The sequence below is a fragment of the Hylobates moloch genome, unplaced genomic scaffold (assembly GCF_009828535.3).
Source record: "Hylobates moloch isolate HMO894 unplaced genomic scaffold, HMol_V3 SCAFFOLD_1, whole genome shotgun sequence".
In the NCBI taxonomy this organism is placed as follows: Eukaryota; Metazoa; Chordata; class Mammalia; order Primates; family Hylobatidae; genus Hylobates; species Hylobates moloch.
Window position 1 is genome coordinate 157,757,875 of NW_026652276.1, and position 24,188 is coordinate 157,782,062.

At 36.9% G+C, this 24,188-nt stretch overlaps 1 protein-coding gene across 1 annotated transcript in view; it reads left to right on the forward strand.

The window, feature by feature from the left end:
- The window catches only part of THSD7A (thrombospondin type 1 domain containing 7A), a 475,310-nt gene that overhangs the window by 287,287 nt on the left and 163,835 nt on the right, over nt 1–24,188 (forward strand). Inside the window, exons 5-6 of the mRNA XM_032760458.2 lie at nt 17,643–17,798; nt 19,124–19,336. Coding sequence (XP_032616349.1) covers nt 17,643–17,798; nt 19,124–19,336 — 369 coding nt within the window. The remainder of the gene's footprint in view (nt 1–17,642; nt 17,799–19,123; nt 19,337–24,188) is intronic.

Genomic DNA, 24,188 nt, shown 5'->3' on the forward strand with positions numbered 1-24,188 from the left:
CTAGCTTATTTCCACCTCTGTATAGTTTTGACATAATGTTATTCAATACCTATTCCCTTTTAATTGGACATGAGTTGTTTCTAGATACTTGCTGTTATAAACAATACTATTGGCCGGGCGCGGTGGCTCACGCCTGTAATCCCAGCGCTTTGGGAGGCCAAGACGGGCAGATCACGAGGTCAGGAGATCGAGACCACCTTGGCTAACACAGTGAAACCCCGTTTCTACTAAAAATACAAAAAATTAGCCGGACGTGTTGGCGGGCGCCTGTAGTCCCAGTTACTGGGGAGGCTGAGGCAGGAGAATGGTGTGAACCCAGGAGGCGGAGCTTGCAGTGAGCTGAGATCGCGCCACTGTGCTCCAGCCTGGGGGACACAGCGAGACTCCGTCTCAAAAAAAAAAAAAAAAACTAAAACTAAAATAAATAAACAATATTATTATACAATAACAATTCTTGCAAATATCTCTCAGATGAATGTCTGATAGTTTTCCATGGGATATACCTAGAAGTATGCACATCTTTTCAATCGTACTAGAACATTCCAAATTATTTTACATTTTGATCAAAACAACTTAAATTCCCACCAGCAGCATCTGTTTTGGCTGCTTTATGTCTTCTCCAGCACTCAGTATTATCAAACTTTAAAATATTTTGACAAACTAGTGGATGTGCCATTTTAGTTTATAGTTTCCTATTCAGTTGATAATGTGACTGTTAGGGGTTAATTTTAGCCTTTTGCAATCATTTCTTCCATCTTCTTTTATCCTCTTTCTTCTAGTTTCTTCGCTTCTCCTTTCTTGCCTTTCTTAAAATTTATTGCAACAGTTTTGTTATTACACTACTTCCCATGTTTCACAAGTCATACATCCTTATCCTATATATATATGGATTTATATGGGTTTATATATATATAAATATATATATATATAAAAATATGGGTTACCTTAAAATTTTAAGGTGGAGTCACAAATGAATATAGTCTGTAATTAATTACCTTCCTAAGAATACTTTACTCTTATAACCCTCCACCAACTTACATATTATATAGTCTTGTATTTTAGGTATTGTATCTTGCAATTATTTATAAGTGTGTATTAGTTTTCTACTGCTTCCATAACAAATTACCACTAACTTCACACCTTATCATACAGTTCTGTAAGTCAGAGGTCTGGCGTGCATCTCTCCAAGCTAAAATCAAGGAGTTGACAGGGTTCCATTTCTTTCTGGAGGCTCTAAGGGGAGGAGCTGTTTGCTTGCTCATTCAGAGTGTTGGCAGAATTCACTTCCTTTGAGTTCGAAGACTGAGATCTTCATCTCCTTCCTGATTGTGAGCTGGGGACTGTTCCCAGCTTCTAGGGATCACCCACATTCCTTGGCCCCTGGCCCCTTTCCCCACAGCCAGCAATGGCATATCAAGTACCTTTTATGTTTGGATGCCTCTCCACTCCTTTTTCTTCCATCTCATCTTTCTAACACACTCGGGAAGGTTCTCTCCTTTTAAGTAATAATGTAATTAGATTGGGTCCACCTGGATATTCCAGGTTACTTTCCCCATCTCAAGTTTTAAACCTTTAATCACATCTGTGGAGTCCTTTTGCTAAGTAAGATAACATATTCACAGGTTCCAGGGATTAAGGCATAGAACCTTTGAGTGACCATTCTGCCTTTCACACTTTTCCAATTATTATTTTATAATCAATGCTTAATTTTACTCCTATTTGATATTTTTTTCTGACCGCTATTCTCTCTGAAATTTTAGACCCTATTTCTGTGATCACTTTCTTTTTTATGAGAAATAAGTTCTTTAGAAATCTCTTTAATTCTGGTCTAGTATAGTAAAACTTTCATTTTCTGTCTGAAAATGGTTTCCTTTGCCCCTAATAATTAAAGATCCCTGGATATGCAATTCTAGGTTTCCCAGTAGCCCATTAAAACAGAAAGTTCTGTGACTTGGGATGAGTAGTTCACCAGGAGAGAGGCCAGATTTAGGACTGTGGTACTATAGTAGATCGGGTTTATGTTGTAGATTTTGGGTATCCTCTGAGGATTTTTCTTATTATCCCAGTTGTATAATAAAAGGCTTTATTTTTAAAATAAGACACAGACTTCTACTTTCAGAAAGATAGAGGAGATGTACTTTTTCCTATATTTGCCACTAAGTTAAGAAATATTCTCTGGAAGTTTTATAGAAAACAAACCATAAAAAGACTTTGAAAGTTGGAGAGAAGAAGGCAGATAAGCTAGACATGTCAAGGCCCAAAAATGACAAGGTGATTAGTTCCCTTGGTTTTCTTTTTTGCCTCCCACATCTCAAGGTTAGAGCTAAAGAAGCCAACAACCCAGAAACATCAGTGGACACAGATTTGTAAAAACCCTAACAAATTCCTGCTCTTTCTAGCCAAAGGACAAATAAAAGACCAACTTAGCAAGACACAAAATTTCAGACAATAACCACTCTACTCAGCCAAAAACACATAAAAATAACATGGCCATACCCTCACCCACATCAGCAAAGGCCCGATGGGAACGTCAGTTTTCGCCCTCGTGATACTGTAGTGAGTCGCTCAACACTCCCACTAGGTGGTGTCAGAGAAGGCCAAGTACGGAACTGACACTCCATCACTGCTAGTTGCTGTCTGGTAAAGCGCTCCCCACCCCCACAATGTTAGCGAAGACAATTGGGCAACCAGTACACACAGCCACATAGAAGTAACTAGAAGTTCCTCTTTGTTATCAATGGAGGTTAAATAAGAAACCTGGGGCCAGGCGCGGTGGCTCACGCTTGTAATCCCAGCACTTTGGGAGGCCGAGGCGGGCGGATCACGAGGTCAGGAGATCGAGACCACGGTGAAACCCCGTCTCTACTAAAAAAAAAATACAAAAAATTAGCCGGGCGTGGTGGCGGGCGCCTGTAGTCCCAGCTACTCGGAGAGGCTGAGGCAGGAGAATGGCGCGAACCCGGGAGGCGGAGCTTGCAGTGAGCCGAGATCGCGCCACTGCACTCCAGCCTGGGCGACAAAAAAAAAACCTGGACTTCTGCCTTCACCTTGCAGTAACAATGTGGCATACACACACCCTTTTCCCATTCTGGAGCAGGGTCATAAAAAGCCAGTTTTAAAGAAAAAAAAAAGGATTTTAAAAGATCTAGAGTCTTGTGACATAAGGCAAAAATGTCTGGGTTTCAATCAAAGTCACTCCTTATGCCAAGAACCAGGGAGTTACCAGATTCAATGAAAAAAATAAATAGCAGCCAACACTGAGATGATAAAAATGTTAGAATTATCCAACAAGATATAAGGAAGCCATGATGAAAATCGTTCAACAATTATGAGCATGTTTGAAACAAATAGAAATCTTCAGCAAATAAATTGAAGATGTAAAAAAGAACCAAGTAGAAATTGCAGATTTGAAAAATGCAATAACAGATATAAAAAGCTCTGTGTATGGGTCTAACAGCATAATGGAGGGGAGAGAGGAAAGAATCAAAGAACTAAAATACAGAATAATCAAAATTACATAATCCAAACAATACAGAAAAAAATATGAGGGAAGAAAACTAAAAGTATTTCAGAGACCTGTGGGACTGTAACAAAAGATCTAACATTCATGTCATTGGAATTCCAGAAGAAGAGGAGAAAGAGGGCAGAGCTTAAAAGAAAAAAAAAGTATTCAGAGAAATAATGGCTGAACACTTCTCATATGTTGTAAGAAGCATGAACCTACAGATTCAAGAAGCTGGATGAATTCCAAATAACTTAAACCTGAAGAAATACATGCCAAGACATATTGTAATAAAAATCTGAAAACTAAAGATAAAAATATTTGAAAGCACCCAGAGAAAATTGATACCCTTACTACAGGAAAAAGAAATTTGAATGACAGTGAACCAGAAACCATATACATCGGAATAAAGTACTATCATATTTTTCAAGTGCTAAAGGAAAAGAACTGTCAACTCGCAATTCAATACTCAGAGAAAATATCCTTCAAGAATGAAGGAAAAATAATGACATTCTTAATGAGGGAAAACTAAGAGAAGTTGTTACCAGTAGAACTTACCCTAAAAGAATAGCTAAAGAAAGTTCACTAAATAAAAAGGAAAGATTAAAGGAAGAAACCTTGGATCAGGAAAGGAGAAAGAGCGGGTAAACAAAGTATAGCTAAATACAATAGGCTTTTCTTCATTTGAGTTTTCTAAATTATATTTGACAGTTGAAACAAAAATTATAACACTGCTACCTGATATGTTTCTAAAAATACGTAGAGGATATATTTAAAACAATTGTATTACAAATGAGGGAGGGTAAGATTTCTATACTTTAGTTGAACCAGCAAAATGAAAATATCAGTAGGCTGTGATAAGATATATATATATATATATAGTATATCTCATATATGTATATCTTGTATATATATGTACATATATACATATATACACATACCCATATATATGACATGTATATGTAATGTAATATCTAGAGCAAACACTAAAAGAGCTATAGAAGGACATGCACTCAAAAATACTATAGATAAATCAAAATGGTGTTCTAAAATGTGTTAAAATAACTCACAGGAAGACAGGGAAAATGAAACAGAAATGAAAACCAGAGAATAAATAAAAATAAATAGAAGACTTAATCCATAACATATAAATAACTACATTAAATGTAAATAGTCTAAATATACTAATTAAAACACAGATTGGTAGAGCAGATTTAAGAAGCAGGACCCAACTATTCACATTCTACAAGAAATTCACTTCAAATATAATGTTATATGCAGGTTTAAAGTAAAATAATGAGAAACAATGTGTCATGAAAATGTTATTCAATGGAAGCAGAGTGGCTATGATAATATTGAATAAATTAGGCATCAAAGAAAATTACCAGAGACAGAGAAAGATATTATATAATTATATAATGACAAAAGAGTCAATCCACCAAGAAGGTGAAAGAAATTCTATGTGTTTGTGCCAAACAACAGACTGCAAAATATATGAACAAAAACTGATAGAACTGAAAGGAGAAATAGACAAAACTGTAATTGACAAATAGACAATTGTTGTTGGAAATGATAATACCCTACTCCCAACATTTCATAGAATAATTAGGAAGAAAATCAGCAAAAATATGAAAGAACTCAGTACCATCAACCAACAAAATCTAAAAGGGATTGTTATAATCACTCGATCCAACAACAGCAGAATTCACCTTCTTTCAAGTGAAACATATACCAAAATAGACCATGTCACCATCCATAAAACATAGTTCAACAAATGTAAAATAATTTATAGAGTGTGTTCTCTGAGCACAATGGAATCAAATTAGAATTCAATCAAAAAAGATAAGAGTAAAATCTCCAAACACTTAGAAAACAACACACTTCTAAATAATCAATGTGTGAAAGAGGAATTCTCAAGGAAAATCAAAATGCTGGAAGAAAAGAAGATATAATATATCAAAATCTGTGAGGCAGCTAAAGCAGTGCTGAGATAGACATTTGTAACACCAAATGCTTACATTGGAAAAGAGGATAAGACACAAATCAATAATCTAAGCTCCCGTCTAAAGAACCAAGAAAAATGGGAGCGAAATGAGTTGAAAGCAAGAAGGAAAGAAGTAAATAATAAACATAAGAACAGAAATCAATGAAATTGAAAATAAAAAATAGAGAAAAACCAATAAAACAAACAGCTGGTTCATTCAATAGATCATTAAACCTCTAGCAAGGGTGATAAAAGAAAAAAGAAAAAACACAAATCACCAACACCAGGAATGAAATAGGGAATGTCACTACACACTTTACAGACATCAAAAGGATAGCCATGGAATACCTCAGACAACCTGATACACATAAATTTGACAACTTAGACTAAATGGGAAGACTAAAAAAATCAATAGAATTCAACCTACCACAACTCATCTAATATGAAATAGAGCATTTCTACACAGAAAAAAAAAGAGGCAACAAAGTCACAGTTCACAAAAAAAAAAAAAAAAATACAGACCAAAATGCCTCATACGTAGACAAAAATCCGTAACATATTAGCAAATAGAATTCAGCAATATATAAAAATAATTAAAATAAGACCAAATGCAGTTTATTCAAGGATGCAAGCCTACTTCAGTATTAAAAAGTTAGTCAATGTAATTCACCAATTTAACAGACTAAAAACATAATCAATACAGCAAAAGCGATTTGACAAAATTTAGCATCCATTCATAATAAACTCTCAGAAAAAAATAGGAATAGAGAAGAACATCCTCATCTTAATAACACCTAAGAAAACCTATAGCTAACATTATCCTTAATGGTAAAAGACCGAATGCTAGTCCCCAAACACTGGAACAAATGGTCTCCTGGCAATCCTTGGTGTTCCTTGGCTTGTAGCTGCATCATTCCAAACTCTGTCTTCGTTAAGCACGGTGCTTCTCTGTATGCCTTCGCATGGCCTGCTTATAAGGACACCACCCATTGGATTTAGGGCTCACCTTAATCCAGTAAGACCTCATAAACTAATTACATTTGCAAAGGCCTTATTTCTGAATAAGGTTATATTCTGAGATTCTGGTAGACATGAAGTTTGCAGGAACACTATACAACCAAAGTACATTGATTATAATAATGTCAATATTCTGGCTGTAATATTGTACTATGTTTATACAATCTTGCCTATGGGAGAAACTGGATAAAGGATATATAGAAGCTGTCAAATTACAATTTCATGTCAATCTACAATTACCTCCAAACAAAAAATTATAGATATAATTTATAAGATATGTAAACTATCTTTAGAGGTTATATAGTATGTGTATCTTCAGAATACTTCATTGGCCATCTTGATAGAAGAAGTGTTAAAATTATTTTTATTTTTTTCATTTGTAGAGCTTAAACTTTCAAAACACAAGAATATTTCAGAACCATAAACATTCAAAACAAGAATATTTCAGAACCACAGAAATGCATCAGCCTCATTTTTTTAATTTGTTTTGAAAACGTCAGAAAAGTTTAGACATTCCTTTGTGATCTTGAGAAGCATGGAATATACATTCATTTGAATCCTCTTTAAGAACAATAAAATTTCTCCATTATTTTGAGAAATCAAAAAGAAGTCTTCTTAAAGTTTAATATGTATTTCTCTGGAGTTTGTATTGGCTGAAGAGCCAATTCTTAAATAGTAAATTATACAAGAGTAAGAACTGGGCCATTCTAGAAAATTGAAATCTCAGTATAAACTGAAACCCAGTAATTTCTCCTAGATCTGTCCTTTACTTCATTTATTGAATTACACTGATTCCAAATAACTCTTGGGCAATTGCAGAAATGTAATCGTCTTACAGTTTTTGAGGAACTCAGGTAGTATCTGTGATTTGCATTAATCAATATGTACTCTATTTCAAGAAAACCTATAATAAAAATCACCAAAGGAATAGAATTATACATAGCAGGTATTCTTCCCTATGTTTCCTTGATTAATGAAAAAAAGCTTATGTATACATAGGGACAACTGTTAAGTAGAAATCATTCTTTGAGAGTTATGTCAGTGTTGATTTGGTGTGCTTAGCAGCTGAGCAAACCTCAAGAAGGCTTTGTTTCAGCAATACTGAAGCAGCTATGTCATCTGGGGTATATACCCTGGGATTTGTTTTGTGTCAGGAAAATTTAGGACACAGACACACATGTGGAGTTTTGGAGTGGAGATTCAATAGGCAGAAGAGAAGAGAAAGAGAAATATCTCCCTCTCTAGAGAGAGAGAGGGGTATCTGAGCAGAAAAGACCCGAGGGAGGGGGATGTGCCAGATTTTATAGTCAGGTTTGAGGAGGTGGTGTCTGATTTACATAGGACTCACAGATTGGTTTGATTAGGTATGATGTTTACATAGCTTATGGGAAGGCTGGCCACTCAGCCCTAATCTTATTATGTAAATGAACCCTCCTGTTGATCGGTACCATCTTGTCTGTTCCTTACTGTACATGTATGTGGCTCATAAAGACAAGGGAAGGTGGGGCTGCCATTTTAAACATGATTGGCACAACTGCCAGCTTCTATGGCTGCAGCTCAATTTTACAGGCTGTTCTTTGTTAAAAAGGAAAATGATTTGGGGCTGCTTTTCATTAAAACGGAAACCTTACCAAGGACTTCTGTACCCTCACTATCTGCCTAAGTAATTTTTTCTTAACTCCTGTATCAATACTTCCTCGAGTCTTTATCACATTTCTTTTTTTGTAGCTCAAAATTTTGTGGCTGATTATTCTATTTAATTTATTGAAAATACACCAAAAGCTAAAATAAAACTTATTTTTAAAAAAATGGCCACTAAGTAAAAGCACAATCTTTTAACCTGTTTCCTTTTTCTTTTACTTGTTTAAATTAGGGGTTGGGAGTGTGTGTGTATTTTTTTTTTTCTAACTTTTAAGTTCAGGGATATATGTACAGGTTTGTTACATGGGTAAATGGGGAGTCATGGGGGTTAGTGTATAGATTTCATCACCCAGGTAATGAGCATAGTACTCAATAGGTCGTTTTTCAATCCTCACCCTCTTCCCACCTTACACCCTCAGGTAGGCCCTGATGTCTGTTTTTCCCCACTTTGTGTTCATGTTTATCAGCTTCCACTTGTAAGTGAGAACATGCAGTATTTGGTTTTCTGTTCCTGCAGTAATTTGAATAAGGACAATGGCCTCCAGGTCCATCCATGTTGCTGCAAAGGACATGATTTCTTTCTTTGTTTGTACCACATTTTCTTTACCCAGTTCACTGTTGATGGGCATCTAGGTTGATTCCATGTCTTTGCTATTTTGAATAGTTCTGTGATGAACATATGCATGCATATGTCTTTACGGTAAACTGATGAATTTTCCTTTGGGCATATACCCAGTAGTAGGATGGCTGGGTCAAATGGTAGTTGTTTTAAGTTCTTTGAGAAATCTCCAAAATGCTTTCCACAGTGGCTGAACTAATTTATATTTCCACTAGCAGTGTATAGGTGTTCCCTTTTCTTAGAAACCTTGCCAGCTTCTGTTATTTTTTCACTTTTTAATAGTAGCCATTCTGACTGGTGTGAGACGGTATCTCATGGTTTTGATTTGTCTCTGATGAATAGTGATGTTGAGCAATTTTTCACATGTTTGTTGGCCATGTGTATGTCTTCTTTTGAAAAATGTCTATTCATGTATTACAGTTTTCCCATTCTTTAATGGGGTTGTTTATTTTTTGTTAATTTGTTTAAGTTCCTTATAGATTCAGGATATTAGACCTTTGTCAGATGCATACTTGGCAATATTTTCTCTCACTTTGTAAGTTGTCTGTTTACTCAGTGGATAGTTTATTTTGTTGTGCAGAAGTAGCTCTTTAGTTTAATTAGGTCTCATTTGTCAATTTTTCTTTTTGTGGCAAATGATTTTGGAGTCTTCATCATGAAATCTTTGCCAGGGCCTATGTCCAGAATGGTATTTCCTAGGTTTTCTTCTAGAGTTTTATAGTATTAGATTTTATATTTAATTCTTTACTCCATCTTGAGTTGATTTTCATATATGGTGAAAGGAAGCAGTAGAGTTTCAATTTTCAGCATATGACTAGCCAGTTATTCTAGGACAAATTATTGAATCAGGAGTCCTTTCTGTATTGCTTGTTTTTGTTGACCTTGTTGAAGATCAGATGGCTATAAGTGTGTGACTTTGTTTCTGGATTCGCTAATCTGTTCCATTGATTTATGTGTCTGTTTTTGAATCAGTACCATGCTGTTTTGGTTACTACAGCTTTGTAGTACAGTTTGAAGTGGGCAGTGTGATGCCTTTGGCTTTGTTCTTTTTGCTTAGGATTGCTTTGGCTATTCAGGCTACTTTTCGGTTCTATGTTAACTTCAGAAGAGTTATTCTAATTCTGTGAAAAATGTCATTGGTGGTTTGATAGGAATAGCACTGGATCTGCAAATTGCTTTGGGCAGAATGGCCACTTTAAAAATATTGCTTCTTCCTATCTGAATTAGTTCATTTTCACACTGAGATAAAGAACTACTTAGGACTGGGTAATTTTTAAAGAAAGGAGGTTTAATAGAGTCATAGTTCTACCTCGCTGGGAAGGCCTCGAGAAACTTACAATCATGGCAGAAGGCAAAGGAGAAGCAAGCACCTTCTTCACAAGATGGCAGGAAAGAGAGAGCAAAGGGGAAAGTGTCACTTCTAAACCACCAGATATTGTGAGAACTCACTATCATGAGAATAGCATGGGGGAAGTGCCCCCATGATCCAATCACCTCCTCCCAGGTCCCTCCCTTGACATGTGGGATTACAATTTGAGATGATATTGGGGTGGGGACATGGAAACAAACCACGTCACTATTCAAGAGCATAGAATGTTTTTCCATTTATTTGCGTCATTTCTGATTTCTTTGAGCAGTGTTTTGTAATTCTCATTCTAGAGATCTTTCACTCCCTGGTTAGCTGTGTTCCTAGGTATTTTATTCTCTTGGTGGCTATTGTGAATGGGATTGCATTCCTGATTTGGCTTTCATCTTGGATGATATTGGTGTATGGATATTCTGCTGAATTTCATACGTTGATTTTGTATCCTGATAGTTTGCTGAAGTGTCTTATCAGGTCTAGGAGCCTTTGGGCAGAGATTGTGGGGTTTTCTAGGTATAAAAGCATGTCATCTGTGAAGAGAGATAGTTTGACCTTATCTTTTCCTATTTGGATGCCTTTTATTTCTTTCTCTTGCCTGATTTCACTGGCTAGAACTTCCAGTACTATCTTTAATAGGAGTGGTGAGAGTGGGCATTCGTTTGTTTGTTTTATTTTAAGTTCTGGGGTACACGTGTAGGATGTGCAGGTTCATTACATAGGTAAATGTGTGCCATGGTGATTTGCTGCACCTATCAACCCATCACCTAGCTATCAAGCCCAACATACATTAGATATTTGTCCTGATACTCTGCCCCACCATACTCCCCTGACAGGCCCTAGTGTATGTTGTTCCCCTCCCTGTGTCTTCATTGTTCAGCTTCTACTTATAAGTGAAAACATGAAGTATTTGGTTTTCTTTTCCTGCGTTAGTTTGCTGAGGATAATGGCTTCCAGCTCCATCCATGTCCCTTCAAAGACATGATCTCATTCCTTTTAATGCCTACATAGTATTCCATAATGTATATGTATGAGATTTTCTTTATCCAGTCCATCATTGATGGGCATTTGGGTTGATTCCATGCCTTTGCTATTGTGAATAATGCTGCAATGAACATGAACATGCATATATCTTTATAATAGTATGATTTATATTCATTTGGATATATACTCAGTAAAGGGATTGTTGGGTCAAATGGTATTTCTAGTTCTAAATCTTTGAGGAATCACCATACTGTCTTCCACAATGGCTGAACTAATTTACATTTCACAAACAGTGAAATGTAATTTGTGCAATTTACATTACACAAACAGTGTAAAAGCATTCCTATTTCTCCACAACCTTGCCAGCATCTGTTGTTTCTTGACTTTTTAGTAACAGCCATTCTGACTGGCATGAGATGATATCTCATAGTGGTTTTAATTTGCGTTTCTCTAATGATCAGTGATGTTAAACTTGTTTTCTTATGTTTGTTGGCTGCATGAATGTCTTCTTTTGAGAAGTGTCTTTTCATGTCCTTTCCCAGTTTTTAATGGGGTTGTTTTCTTCTTTTAAATTTAAGTTCCTGGTGGATTCTGGATATTAGACCTTTGTCAGATGGGTAGATTGCAAGACTTTTCTCCTATTGTGTAGGTTGTCTGTTCACTCAAGTGGGTATTCTTGTCTTGTTCCAGTTCTCAAGGTGAATACTTACAGCTTTTGTCCATTCAGTATGATATTGGTTGTGTGTTTGTCATAGATGGCTTTTTTTTTTTTTAGGTATTTTCCTCTGATACATAGTTTGTTGATGGTTTTTAACATGAAGTGATGCTGAGTCAAAAGACTTTTCTGCATCTATTGAGATAATCATGTGATTTTTGTTTTTAGTTGTTTATATGATGAATCATATTTATTTGTGTATGTTGAACCAACCTTTTGTCCCAGGAATAAAGCCAACTCGATTGTGATGGTTTAGCTTTCTGATGTGTTGCTGGATTTGGTTAGCTTGTATTTTTTGAGGATTTTTGCATCTGTGTTCATCAGGGATATTGGCCTAACGTTTTCTTTTTTGTTGTTGTGTCTCTGCCAGGTTTTGGTATCAGAATGATGCTAGCCTCATGGAATGAGTTAAGGAGGGATTCTTTCTTAATTTTTTGGAATAGTTTTAGTAGGATTAGTACTAGCTCTTCTTTATATGTATGGTAGAATTCAGCTGTGAGTCTGTCTACTCCAGGCCCTTTTGTGGTTAGTAGAGGTTTTTTATTATTGATTCAACTTCAGAACTTGTTATATGTCTGTTCAGGGTTTCAGTTTTTTCCTGGTTCAATTTTGGAGGTTGTATATTTTTAGGAATTTATCCATTTCTTATAAGTTTTCTAGGTTGTGTGCATAGAGGTATCATAATAGTCTCTGAGGGTATTTTGTATTTCTGTGGGGTCATTGGTTATGTCACCTTTGTCATTTCTTACTGTGGTTAATAGGATCTTCTCTCTTTTTTCTTTATTAGTCTAGCTAGCAATCTATCAATCTTATTTATTCTGTCAAGCCAGCTTTTGGTTTGGTCATTTTTTTGCATGTGGGTTTTTATTACACTATTTTGTACAGTGCAGCTTTGTTTTTGGTTATTTCTTGTCTACTGCTGGCTTTGGTGTCACTTTCCTCTTGTTTTTCTAATTCCTCTAAGTGTGATTTTTATGTTGTTAATTCGAGAATTTTCTAATTTTTTGATGTGAGCATTTAGTATTGTAAACTTTCTTAACACTGCTTCAGCTGTGTCCCAGAAAGTCTGGTATGTTGTATGTTTGTTTTCATTAATTTCAAAGAGCTTCTTTATTCATGCCTAAATCTCATTGATTACCCAAAAGTCATTTAGAAGAAGGTTGCTTTAATTTCCATGTAATTGTATGCTTTTGAGAGATCATCTTAGTATTAACTTCTGTATTTATTGTGCTGTGGTCTGAGAGGGTGGTTGATATGATTTGGTTTTTTATTTTTATTTTTTGAATTCGTTAAGAATTGCTTTATGTTCAAGCATATGGTCAATTTTAGAGGATGTGCTATGCGCAGACGAGAAGAATGTATATTCTGTTGTTGTTAGATGGAATGTTCTGTAGAGGTCTGTTAGTTTCAGACTAATGGCTGAAATGACAGAGATGGACTTCAGAGTCTGGATCAAGTGTGATGTTTAGGTCCCAGATATCTGTTAGTTTTCTCCATCCCTTTACTTTGAGCCTATGAGTGTCATTGCATGTGATATAGTCTCTTAAGATAGCATAAAGTTGGGTTTTGCTTCTTTATCCACCTTATCACTCTGTGCCTTTTAAGTGGAGTGTTTAGCCTATTTACATTCAAGGTTAATATTGATATGTGAAGATTTTATTCTGTCATTACATTAGCTAGTTGTTGTCTAGATTTGTTTTTGTAGTTGCTTTATAGTGTCAGTAGTCTGTGTACTTAAGTGTGTTTTTGTGGTGGTCAGTAACAGTCTTTCATTTCCATGTTTAGCACTCCATTAAGGACCTCTTGTAAGGCAGGTCTGGTAGTAATGAATTTCCTTACTCTCTCTCAGAGATGCCAGTGAGTCATAGGTTTAGTCTCTTCACATAATCCCATATTTCACATAATTCCTTATTTCATTTTTTTAATTTGTTTTCATTATTTTTGTCTATCTGATTTGAAGAACCACTCTTCAAGCTCTGAGATTTCTTCATTAGCTTGGTCTATTCTGCTGCTAGTACTTTCAATTGTATTATGAAATTCTTATAGTGAGTTTTTCAGATCTATTAGATCAGTTTGTTTTTTTTCTTAAAATGGCTATTTCATCTTTAGCTCTTCTATCATTTTATTGGATTCCTTAGATTTCTTGGATTGGGTTTCAACTTTCTCCTGAATCTCAGTGATCCTCATTGCCATCCAGACTCTGAAGTCCATCTCTGTCATTTTAGCCATTTCAGCCTGGTTTAAAACCAGCTCTGGGGAACTAGTGCAGTCATTTGAATGTAATAAGACACAGTGGCTTTTTAAGTTCTCAGAGTTCTTGTGCTGGTTTTTCTGTCATCTGTATGGGCTGATGTTCCTTAAATCTTTGAAACTGCTGTCTATTGAATGGGGCTTATTGCTTTTATATTCTTTGGGTTTGACAGTGGTATAAATTGGGTTCAGTCAACTGGCTTCATTTCTGGGTGATTTCAGGTGGCCCAGGCTCAGCTCAGTACACTGGGGACCTGGGACCAGGCCCATGGCTTTGTTCTCTGGCCCCTCAAGGTTAAGCACCTGCTGTACTGCAAGGGCTGAGGTGTTCCTAGTCAGCTAGCAGCAACACTCTGATGGAGGATGCTGGCAAAAGCACTGCATTTGGGTAGTGACAATGGAGTCCACACTTGGGCATGCATGCCATCAACTACAGGGCAGCATTGTGGCAGGGTCCACGTGTGTGTGTGTGTGTGTGTGTGTGTGTGTGTGCACGCGCGCCAGCAACAACAGCAGCAACAGGGTGGTGGGCCCTGGCACAGTGGTTGGGGAAGGCTACAGGAAGGAGCATGCTGGGGAGGGTCTATCTGCAGAAGCTCTCTAATGGTTAGGTGGTACCTACCAATGAAGGAGCTATGGTAGCAGCTGCTGGAAAGCACCCCCATTGGGCATCTGAGACTGTACTGCAAGTGGACAAGGCCAGGCAGTTACCCTGGGACAGGCTGGAAGATAGGGGGTGCTCAGATCAGACTGGGCCTGTGCCGTGGGGAAGAACGCTATGCTCTGTTCATGTCCTACAGTCAACAAAGGCCAAAGCCACCTTGAAGAATGTGGTGAGCCTTGGGAGATGGGCATCTCTGGCCATGCTCTACTGCAGCTATTTCTATGCCAAACGCTCTGGATTCTGCACGTATTAGAGTCCTGTCCCTGATAACTCTCCGATAAGCTCACTCTGCAAACTCAAATGTCTGTGTGGGGAGTGGGTTCCCCTGCAGCTAGGATTCTGGGGTCCATGGCAAGAGTGGGCCATTCCATGCCTGTTTAATTCACCCCTTTCCCAGGAGGCCCTCAGGGCCAGGAATGAATCCTGATGCTCAGCAGCCCACTGCAGAGTTCCCAGCTTCCTCTTCTTTTAGCCCAGGTTCTATGTTCTCCCTCTGTCCACTTTCAATGCCATCCTTCTGAAGATCTGCTTGGAGGGTGCAGGTCTTCTTAATGGTCTGGTCTCTTGGTGGGAGAAGCTCTTCCTGTCAGCCATCTTGTTTAACCTGTTTTCTTGATAAAACAATGTTTGCTTCCTAAAGTTTTCAACCTTATATATAAAATAAATTCAGACTCTAATAAGAATCCTCACGATTTCATACCCAGTAAATTTTATTTTATATAAATTATTATTTCAAAAACAGTATAATAGCACCAAGATTTAAAATGACTTTTCATCAACTGAAGGAAAAAATGGAGATTTTAAGGTCTTTTACCCAAAACCTCTCATTTTAAATTAGATACTCTGAAAGTTTCCATAAGTAAAAATCATTACTTATGTTAATTGGCAGCTAATTTGCTACGTAGTATAGACTCTTCTGCCTATACGTGTCTTTAAAAGAATCCATTTTTATGTGAAATATGTATCATTGGTGTCAAGTTATTTTTTATATTCAGACAGTGAACCTTTTAATTTCTATATTTTATGTCATTAGTGTGCCAAACACTTCTGCTACTGGAAAGCAATGAAATTAATCATTTTTGGCTTTGGCGGCTGTTATGATGCACATAAACAGCAATCCTGATGAACTCAAGTGAGAAGGCTCACTGTGCTCATACTAAGCCAATTAGTGCCCAGTTATTTATTTTCACTGTAGTGGCGAGTGTGGGAGTGGTGGGGATGGGGAGGCGGGGGAGATGTGGAGAGAGAGATAAGCACTACTAGTAGAGAAAAGCAGACATAAAATTGGCAGAATATTTTTCAGAACAAAAACTGTGGCAGTAAGAGGAATCAACGTCATAGGCTTTAGATAGCATTTATGACTGTGTGCTTGTGTGTGTGAAAACTTACAGGATGTAAAAGTGCTTACAATTAGTCTTCAAGTTTAAATTACAAACAGACATAATACTTTCATTTAAAAGTTAGGAAAATGTAGTTTAAAATTTTTAAATTTCTCTATGAGCTTCTACATGCAATCCCATACAATTGGAATTTGATAGTCCTTTCACATAGGAGAATGAGAAATAGCTAAGCATCCATTATTTAAGTCATTTTTTCTACAAGCATGGGCTCTCCCAATTATCAGAGTGACAAAAGAACTGGAACTAGCTATTATTCAGGAAATGTGTGACCAAGAAAATGACTTTTTTTTTTTTCGACTGTGTCTCGCTCTGTTGCCAGGCTGGAGTGCAGTGGCATGATTTCAGCTCCCTGCAACCTCTGCCTCCCAGGTTCAAGTGATTCTCTTGCCTCAGCCTCCCAAGTAGCTGGGACTACAGGTGTGCACCACCACGCCCAGCTAATTTTTGTATTTTTAGTAGAGACGGGGTTTCACCATGTTGGCCTGGATGGTCTCTAGCTCTTGACCTCGTGATCTGCCCACCTCGGCCTCCCAAAATGCTGGAATTACAGGCATGAACCACTGTGCCTGGCCATGTATTAGATTTTTTTAAAAACAAAAGCAAATATGGCTGTCAGGAAATAGACAGATATTATATAGATAGATAGACAATATACAGCTGAACTTGATTCTCTTCCTCTGTCCATATAGTTTTACATATCTTCATCACTTAGTCATTTTTAGTTAGTTCTACGTCCAGAACTATGGATATATGTTGACCTTAACTGTCAAATATATACAAAAGAGCCAAACTGCAGGCATTAAAAAAAAAAAGAAGAAGGACAAGCAACATTTATCCACAGTTTATTGGTCAACTTATGAACAAATGTAGATAATTATAAATTAGTATCCTTAGTGATTACTAGATTTGTGTCACATATGCAGATAATATATTATTATTTAGACGTTTTGGAAATAATTCAGTGAGCACTGTAGCTGGGAGGTACAGAGAGTAGCCCCCATTTGAGATCCTTCTTCATCTCACCTGGTACCTCTCAATCCCTGTGAACCAAAAGAGATGAGAGAGTTCTCCACCAGGAACTACTCAGTGGACATTTTTTTCATATATGTTAAAGCTATAGTCCCCCTCCTATTTTGTTCAGTCCTCTAAAGTTTTCTTTTACTTTCTTAGAATATTGTTATAGAATTTTAGATCTAACCTTAAGGAATATTTTGCAGACTAGGAAAGTTATATTCAGCATTATTAATTGCATGACCAATTAATGGTAAAACTGGTAATCAAACAATTTGCAAGACATCTCCAGTTTCCTTTGACTACACTTTATTGCCTCTTTTATTTCCATTCATTCTCTTTTTATTCTCAGGATGTGGCTGAGAAGCGTTGGAATAATGTCTTGGTAGCACTTCTTTAAGGATTTTCCTTTTCCATACACACAGAAAAATAATATTTTTGGCCATATATGTTCCTTTTGTTCATTTTTTAATATGTGTCTGTATTTCTCTTTAGCCTCAAAGCCAGTGGACTTAAAATTATGCACTGGCCCTATCCCTAATACTACACAGCTGTGCCACATTCCTTGTCCAGCTGAATGTGAAATTTCACCTTGGTCAGCTTGGGGACCTTGTACTTATGAAAACTGTAATGATCAGCAAGGGAAAAAAGGTAGGTAACGTGACCATGACATGCCTTTTATACCCACCAATTGTATCAAATCATGAATTATTTTTAAAATGCTCTTCTGTGTTCCTTGTTTGTGATATTTTCCATAATGGCTAAAGACTATTAATTTCAAAAGATGAATTAACCTTCTCCAGTGATAGTACCAGAAGATTAAAACAGAAGAACGTAGGCATAAATGCTTGTTAATTTAGACAACATGATGGAGAGGATCTGAGACAGTTTAGTGCAATAGTTAAGATGAGCTGTGGGGTCAGGCCTGGATTGGAAAACCTACTGTGTCCCTTACTGTTTAGATAAGTTAACTAACTTATCTAAACCTTTGTCCCCTTATCTGTAAAAGGGATGTAACAATATCTGCCATCCAGATTGTCTCTAAGGAGTCAATGAGATAAACATAAAGCACTTAGTTCAGTGCCTGACCCATACCTAGTGCCCAATAATAAAGCTGCTTATTACTTTGAAGAAAAAAATGTAAAAACTGTATTACATTCATATGCAAATGATTGAGGAATAGAATAAATGCAACGGTTTTCTTATGGTAGACGTGGTGAGCTAATTTTCACATGATCTCATGATTGAAAACATTTTTCTATTTTGTTTCAAAGGCCAGTCTTCTAGTGATTCTAGTATGTTTACATAGCAATAAATAGACTTATTAGTTTTGTTACACACTGTCAAGAAGGGCAGCATTTAGGTGCTATTAAAGCACAAAGCAGGACTTTGAATATTTCACACTGGAGCCCACATAGCTTATGTTCCTAATTCAAATTTCCAGAGGGTCTAAAATCAACTGAACCTCAAAGAGATTGTTTCTCTGGAACCATCCAACTTCTTAGAGGTTCATTTTCCAAATTTAATCGTGACATTGCTGAGGATTTAAGAATAATAGCACTTTTGTCTGGTCATCAATATTTCTAAATAGCTTGAAATTTCACTCCTTCTTTGAATATTCTATAGCTACAGACTTTCCAAGTCAACCAAAATCTATCTCTCTTTCTGTTCCCACCCTACTCCTCTACGCCCTACAAGGGAGATGGGTACTATATGACATTTCTAGCCTTACCTTTGCAGTAGTAAGCTAAAACCGAAGGTTCTCATTTTTCATTCCATTCATTAATCCACTCACTCATTTAATGAATGGTTCATGACCTCATGTTAGCTACAGTTTGGGGATACACCAGTGATTCAAAACAGAAATGACTTCTACCTCCACTCTTATCCAACTTTTACCCTGAGGTTTTATTCAACTTTCTGAAATACTAAGCCTTTGATGGTAACAACAAATTTTTCCTTTCCCCGTAATTCAGGCTTCAAACTGAGGAAGCGGCACATTACCAATGAGCCCACTGGAGGCTCTGTGGTAACTGGAAACTGCCCTCACTTACTGGAAGCCATTCCTTGTGAAGAGCCTGCCTGTTATGACTGGAAAGCCGTGAGACTCGGAGACTGCGAGCCAGATAATGGAAAGGAGTGTGGTCCAGGCACGCAAGTTCAAGAGGTTGTGTGCATCAACAGTGATGGTAAGACAGACGTATCTATTATGTTTTTATGGATGTCCAACCCTGCATATATGTTTTTACTTTCTGTTAAAATCCTGTGTCTTCTCGCATTATAACTGGTTCTGTTTACAAACGTAGAAATAGCTGCTTCTCTCTCCCTCCCTCTCTTTCCCTGTCTCTTTCTCTTTTGTTCTTAATGAAATGTGGCAGTGGGAAGGATCCATGAATAGTAGCAAAATAATGAAAATAATGTTAAATGTGAAAACAGAACAGATCATATAACATAAGAATTAAATTATCATTAGGGCAATAATTGAATTGCCAAATTTAACAGTAACAAGGAAAGGTAACTTTTTAAGTGACATTTTAAAAAAAGTCTATAGCTCCAATGTTATAGAAAATGAAATGTAAACAAAAAAGGGTTGTAAGCATTGTTTGATTTGACTCTAAAAGTATTTTCCTTTAACCTCCCTGATATCATGTCTTAGCATTATCATTTAATTTCCAGGCTCCCAATCCACGAGGCCCACCACAGCCTAGAGTTCCTGAACTGACCTTTTGCTCTCTAGGACTCCACTATTTAGGAATGTCCTAGAGCCGCTGGATAGTGGCTTTCCACAAGATTCTTTTCCCCAACCACAGGAATTACCTTGGACTTTTATAACTAATATTTGTTTGATAAAATATACTGTCTTGATGTTAGCTCCGATATAAGATTTTTACATTCCTTCCAAAGAGTACTGCTACTGTTTTGGGGAGAACCCCTTACCTCTAAGTCATCCCTGAGTCACACTTACAAACCATAAGACTCCCCCAGACATACTTTAAAACCTCTGGACAAGATCATCTCTAAGGTTGCTCTATCTCTTGAATCCTATGACTCTGCACATCAGAGAAGCATGAGTGCTAAAAAACCCCAGGGTCCAGTGGTGGACAGTTTATGCTGTTTACAGCATGTGCAGAAACATTCTGGTGCCCTCTTGGGGGTACTGGAACATCTGGTAACCGTCATAATTCTTTCCATCCTATTTTCTTCCAGTAAGCAGAATTGTTTCCTCCTGTGACTCAGTCACTGTTCAGTCGTAAAGAAAGACACTCTCTGGGGTGGGAGACTGACAGACACTGCTATTACTGAGAAATTAGCCTTTTGTCTTTGTCCAGGGTCTAATATAGTCATGCAAGACAGTATTAGGTAAAATCCGAACCAGTGCTTGAGTTTGAAATGGGAAGAAGGAGATCATTGCTCCAGATCTTTTATGATGAATTTTATATATTCTGCTTTTTGCTATGATAAGCATAATCTGCTGTGATATGTCCTCTCTATAGCTCTTCTTTATTCTATAATAAAGAGGAAATAAAGGAGGAAGTAACACTCAGAGATTGGCAAGAAAGCAAAAGAAGCATGTTCTGTTTCTCTTTTACTCACACTTTAAATCCTAGTTTGGATTACACAATACTGTTACCTTCTGAATTGCTGTAAAAACAGTAAGGGTCATATTGAATCCCCTCAGTGATAGTACTTGATCGTTTTTCTCAGTTCAAATAATTTTGCTTGTCCTTCCATAGTCCTATAGAGGAATTAGGGTCTCAGGTATTGTGAAAAGTATTTTTCAGTGAAACAAAAAGCTAAAAAGTTAATTTTGCATGGCACTTCTTCCTCAGTGTTATGCAATGAAAAATCGGATTTAGTCCGCTTGGTACAATGATCTTCCTGGTATTTGTGCTAATGGAATATATTTTATATAGACTAAAGGAGCCAGCTATTTAAAAAATATCAGTGGCTTATTTTCATTTTGTTAAGTAAAACTTATTTTGCAACACAAATAATTACCTCCTAGCTTGTCTTGTAAAAAAACACTAAAAAACAAGCAGAGGTATGAGTTAGATGTGTGTAGTTGTACTGGCAATGTATGTTATAACCTAAAAAGCAAATTGATAAGTCACAATACACATGAGCTGGTTTCACTCTGTCTACATCACAAAAGGAATGAATTTTAAAAAAGTAAGTATGCAACTGATATGAAATTTGTTATTGTCCTTTACAGGACTTCTTTTCCACAATTAAATTTTATTTCCTGACATTAATTAGTTGTAGTACAAGTTAATACATTAGCTGTTTCAGCTACATGGATGTATAAAATCAAAAATGTTTTAATTATGAATCCTAGAACCCGCTCAAATTTGTATATAAACTGAGATGTAATTGGGCAGATAGAATGAAACAAAAAGCTGGAGACTTGTAAATACTGCTCCAATATTATCATGTGGTCACCTGGTAAGTGTTTAGCAGCTGCACCAAATGTTGTTTGGTAATTAAATTGGGCCCAGGGAATTAAAGTTGATTAGTTGTAGACTCTACCTCTAGGCCTGGGCTGCAGCTATACATTTTGTTTTATAATTAAGTTAAAGCTCGACTAGGGACATGAAGCATTAGAGCCTGTGAACTGAAGAAATAATAAAAAGACTTTTTTGCTCCCACATTCCTCATAAATTTCACAACTTTATTAATGACCTCAAAACACTTAAAATCTATTTGTTTTCTGAAATACTCTTTGTCCAGACTCCCAGTGATCATTTAGATTTGCTGCTGCTGTTGTTCATTTTTCCATTTGCCTTCTAAGGAGGAGGCTTGGGGAGGGTCGTAAGAGATCCCAGGAGGAGTTTTGCATAGCTTCTCTGTCAGAGAAGAAGACAGAGGGATGTGAGAGAGTCACAAGACAAAAGAGAGCACAAAAGACAATTAGGCTCTCCAAAAAGAGATAAAGATTTCAATGTAATAGAACAAATATTGCTCATTACTTAATGATCATCAGATACACAATTCCAGGTCTCTGAACACAAATGCAGGAACCTACTCCAAGGATCTGTGGTCTGTGGAATCAGAGGATGTTATACCTGTGAAAAACCCAAAACCTGCCCTATTTTAATTTTTTTGATATTTGAATATGTTTCATTTAAAGGTGTAACTCTAGCAAGGCAAGTGTATTTTGTTTCCTAAATTGGCTTGTTAGAGGCTGAACAAACCAGGCTATTGGACTGGAGCAAGGGGAAAAAAATATTATTTCTTACTTGAGAGTGTAAATCAAATATTGTTTCCAAATTTCCTTCTCCTCTGCCAAAAAAAAAAGATGCTGTCTATATTTCCATATCATGCGTGCTATTTCAGATATCGAATATTGACACTTTTCCATGTGACTTTCAAAAAAAAAAAGTCAGTTATGTTATATGTTTGTTTGTTTTTGCATTATTTTTTAAAGCAGTAAACCTCAGTGGTTTCAAATGCCTGAACTTCTGTGCTATCTTCCTTTCCTTTTCCCCACATCAGTAAAAGTTAACCAATGACATGGGCATAGGCAACTCACTTTCCTACTTGACCCAGATTGTTAAGAAACCCAACATACTTTTATGGAAGTAAATCATTGCAACTCAGCATTACCCAGCTATTAATGATACAGTATAAGAGTAATGAAGGTCACTGGCTAGGGCCGTCCTTGTGTATTGTGCCATTCTTGAATGGGAGTGACTCTGCTATCCAAAGACTCTCAGCACCATGTCAAACCGGCTGGCTTCTAGTAATGCTGAAGAAAGCCTATGTCTACGCACATGTGGAGATGAGCACTGAGGTAAGCCCTAAAAGCAAGTTTTTCTGCCTCTTTTGGGAACATTTCTACATATCATCAAAAGTATCAAAAGAACTGGCTTTGGAAACACTTGGGGGAAGTTGACTGTGTTCGGCTATTTGTGCATTGCTTATAAAGAAATACCTGAGGCTGAGTAATTTATGCAAGAGGAAAAAAGGTTTAATTGGCTCACAGTCCTGCAGGCTGTACAGGAAGCATGGCACTGTTAGGTGTTCAGCCTCTGGTGAGGCCTCAGGAAGCTTTTACTCATGGTGGAAGGCTAAGTGGGAGCAGGCATCTCACATGACAGAGTGGAGCAACAGAGGGAGAAAAGAGGGAGATGCCGCACATTTTTAAACAACCAGATCTCATGAGAACTCACTCACTATCATAAGGTCAGCACCAAGGAGATGGTGCTAAAGCATCCATAAGAAATCTACCCCTGTGATCCAATCACCTCCCACCAGATGCCACCTCCAACAGTGGGGATTACATTTCAATATGAGATTTAGTGGGGACACATATCCAAACTATATCATTGACTTTAGTATCCAGGGCACTGGCTTTTCATGTGACTGCTTAATCTTTCTCAACTTTTTACCACCAATTTCTTCCCTCTGTAATAAAATATGTTTCTGCCTATAAGATGAGGAAAGGGAAAACTTGAGTACTATTTCTTTCCCAAATAGTTCTTGTCATACTTCTTTGTTTCCATGTAGTTAGCACTAGGAGGAATATGGGGGCACATCATTTCAGTATCTTGAAGAAAATGTAAGAATTTTGAAAATTTATACCACTGGAGAATAGGACTCATTGTGGAAAGAGATAGGGAAAGATAGTGCCCTATTTTAAATCTTTTAGTACAATTTGTATGCAGTATATAAGCTGTATGAATACTGAATTTTTTTTCAGACACATATTATTAAAAAGTAGCAGTGTGAAGGGGGACAGAGGTAAGTGGGACAATTGGTAGAAGATCGGGAGCAAAGCATGCCAGGAATAGAAAAAGATAAGTTATAGAACTCATAGTTGAGACTAATATTTTGACTGATTCAGAATATTCATAGATTGTTCCAGAAGCATAGGCCAGGTCAAGGATTAAGATGCATCAAGCTTAGTAAGGATGTGCTCCCAGAAGAAACCAGTAAGAAAAGGGGGAATGAAGAAGCAAAATACAGAAAAGAGAAGGGTCTTGAGTTCCTAAAACCATTCCCAGGTTTAGTGATTCACAGTTGTACCTATGACCATGACTT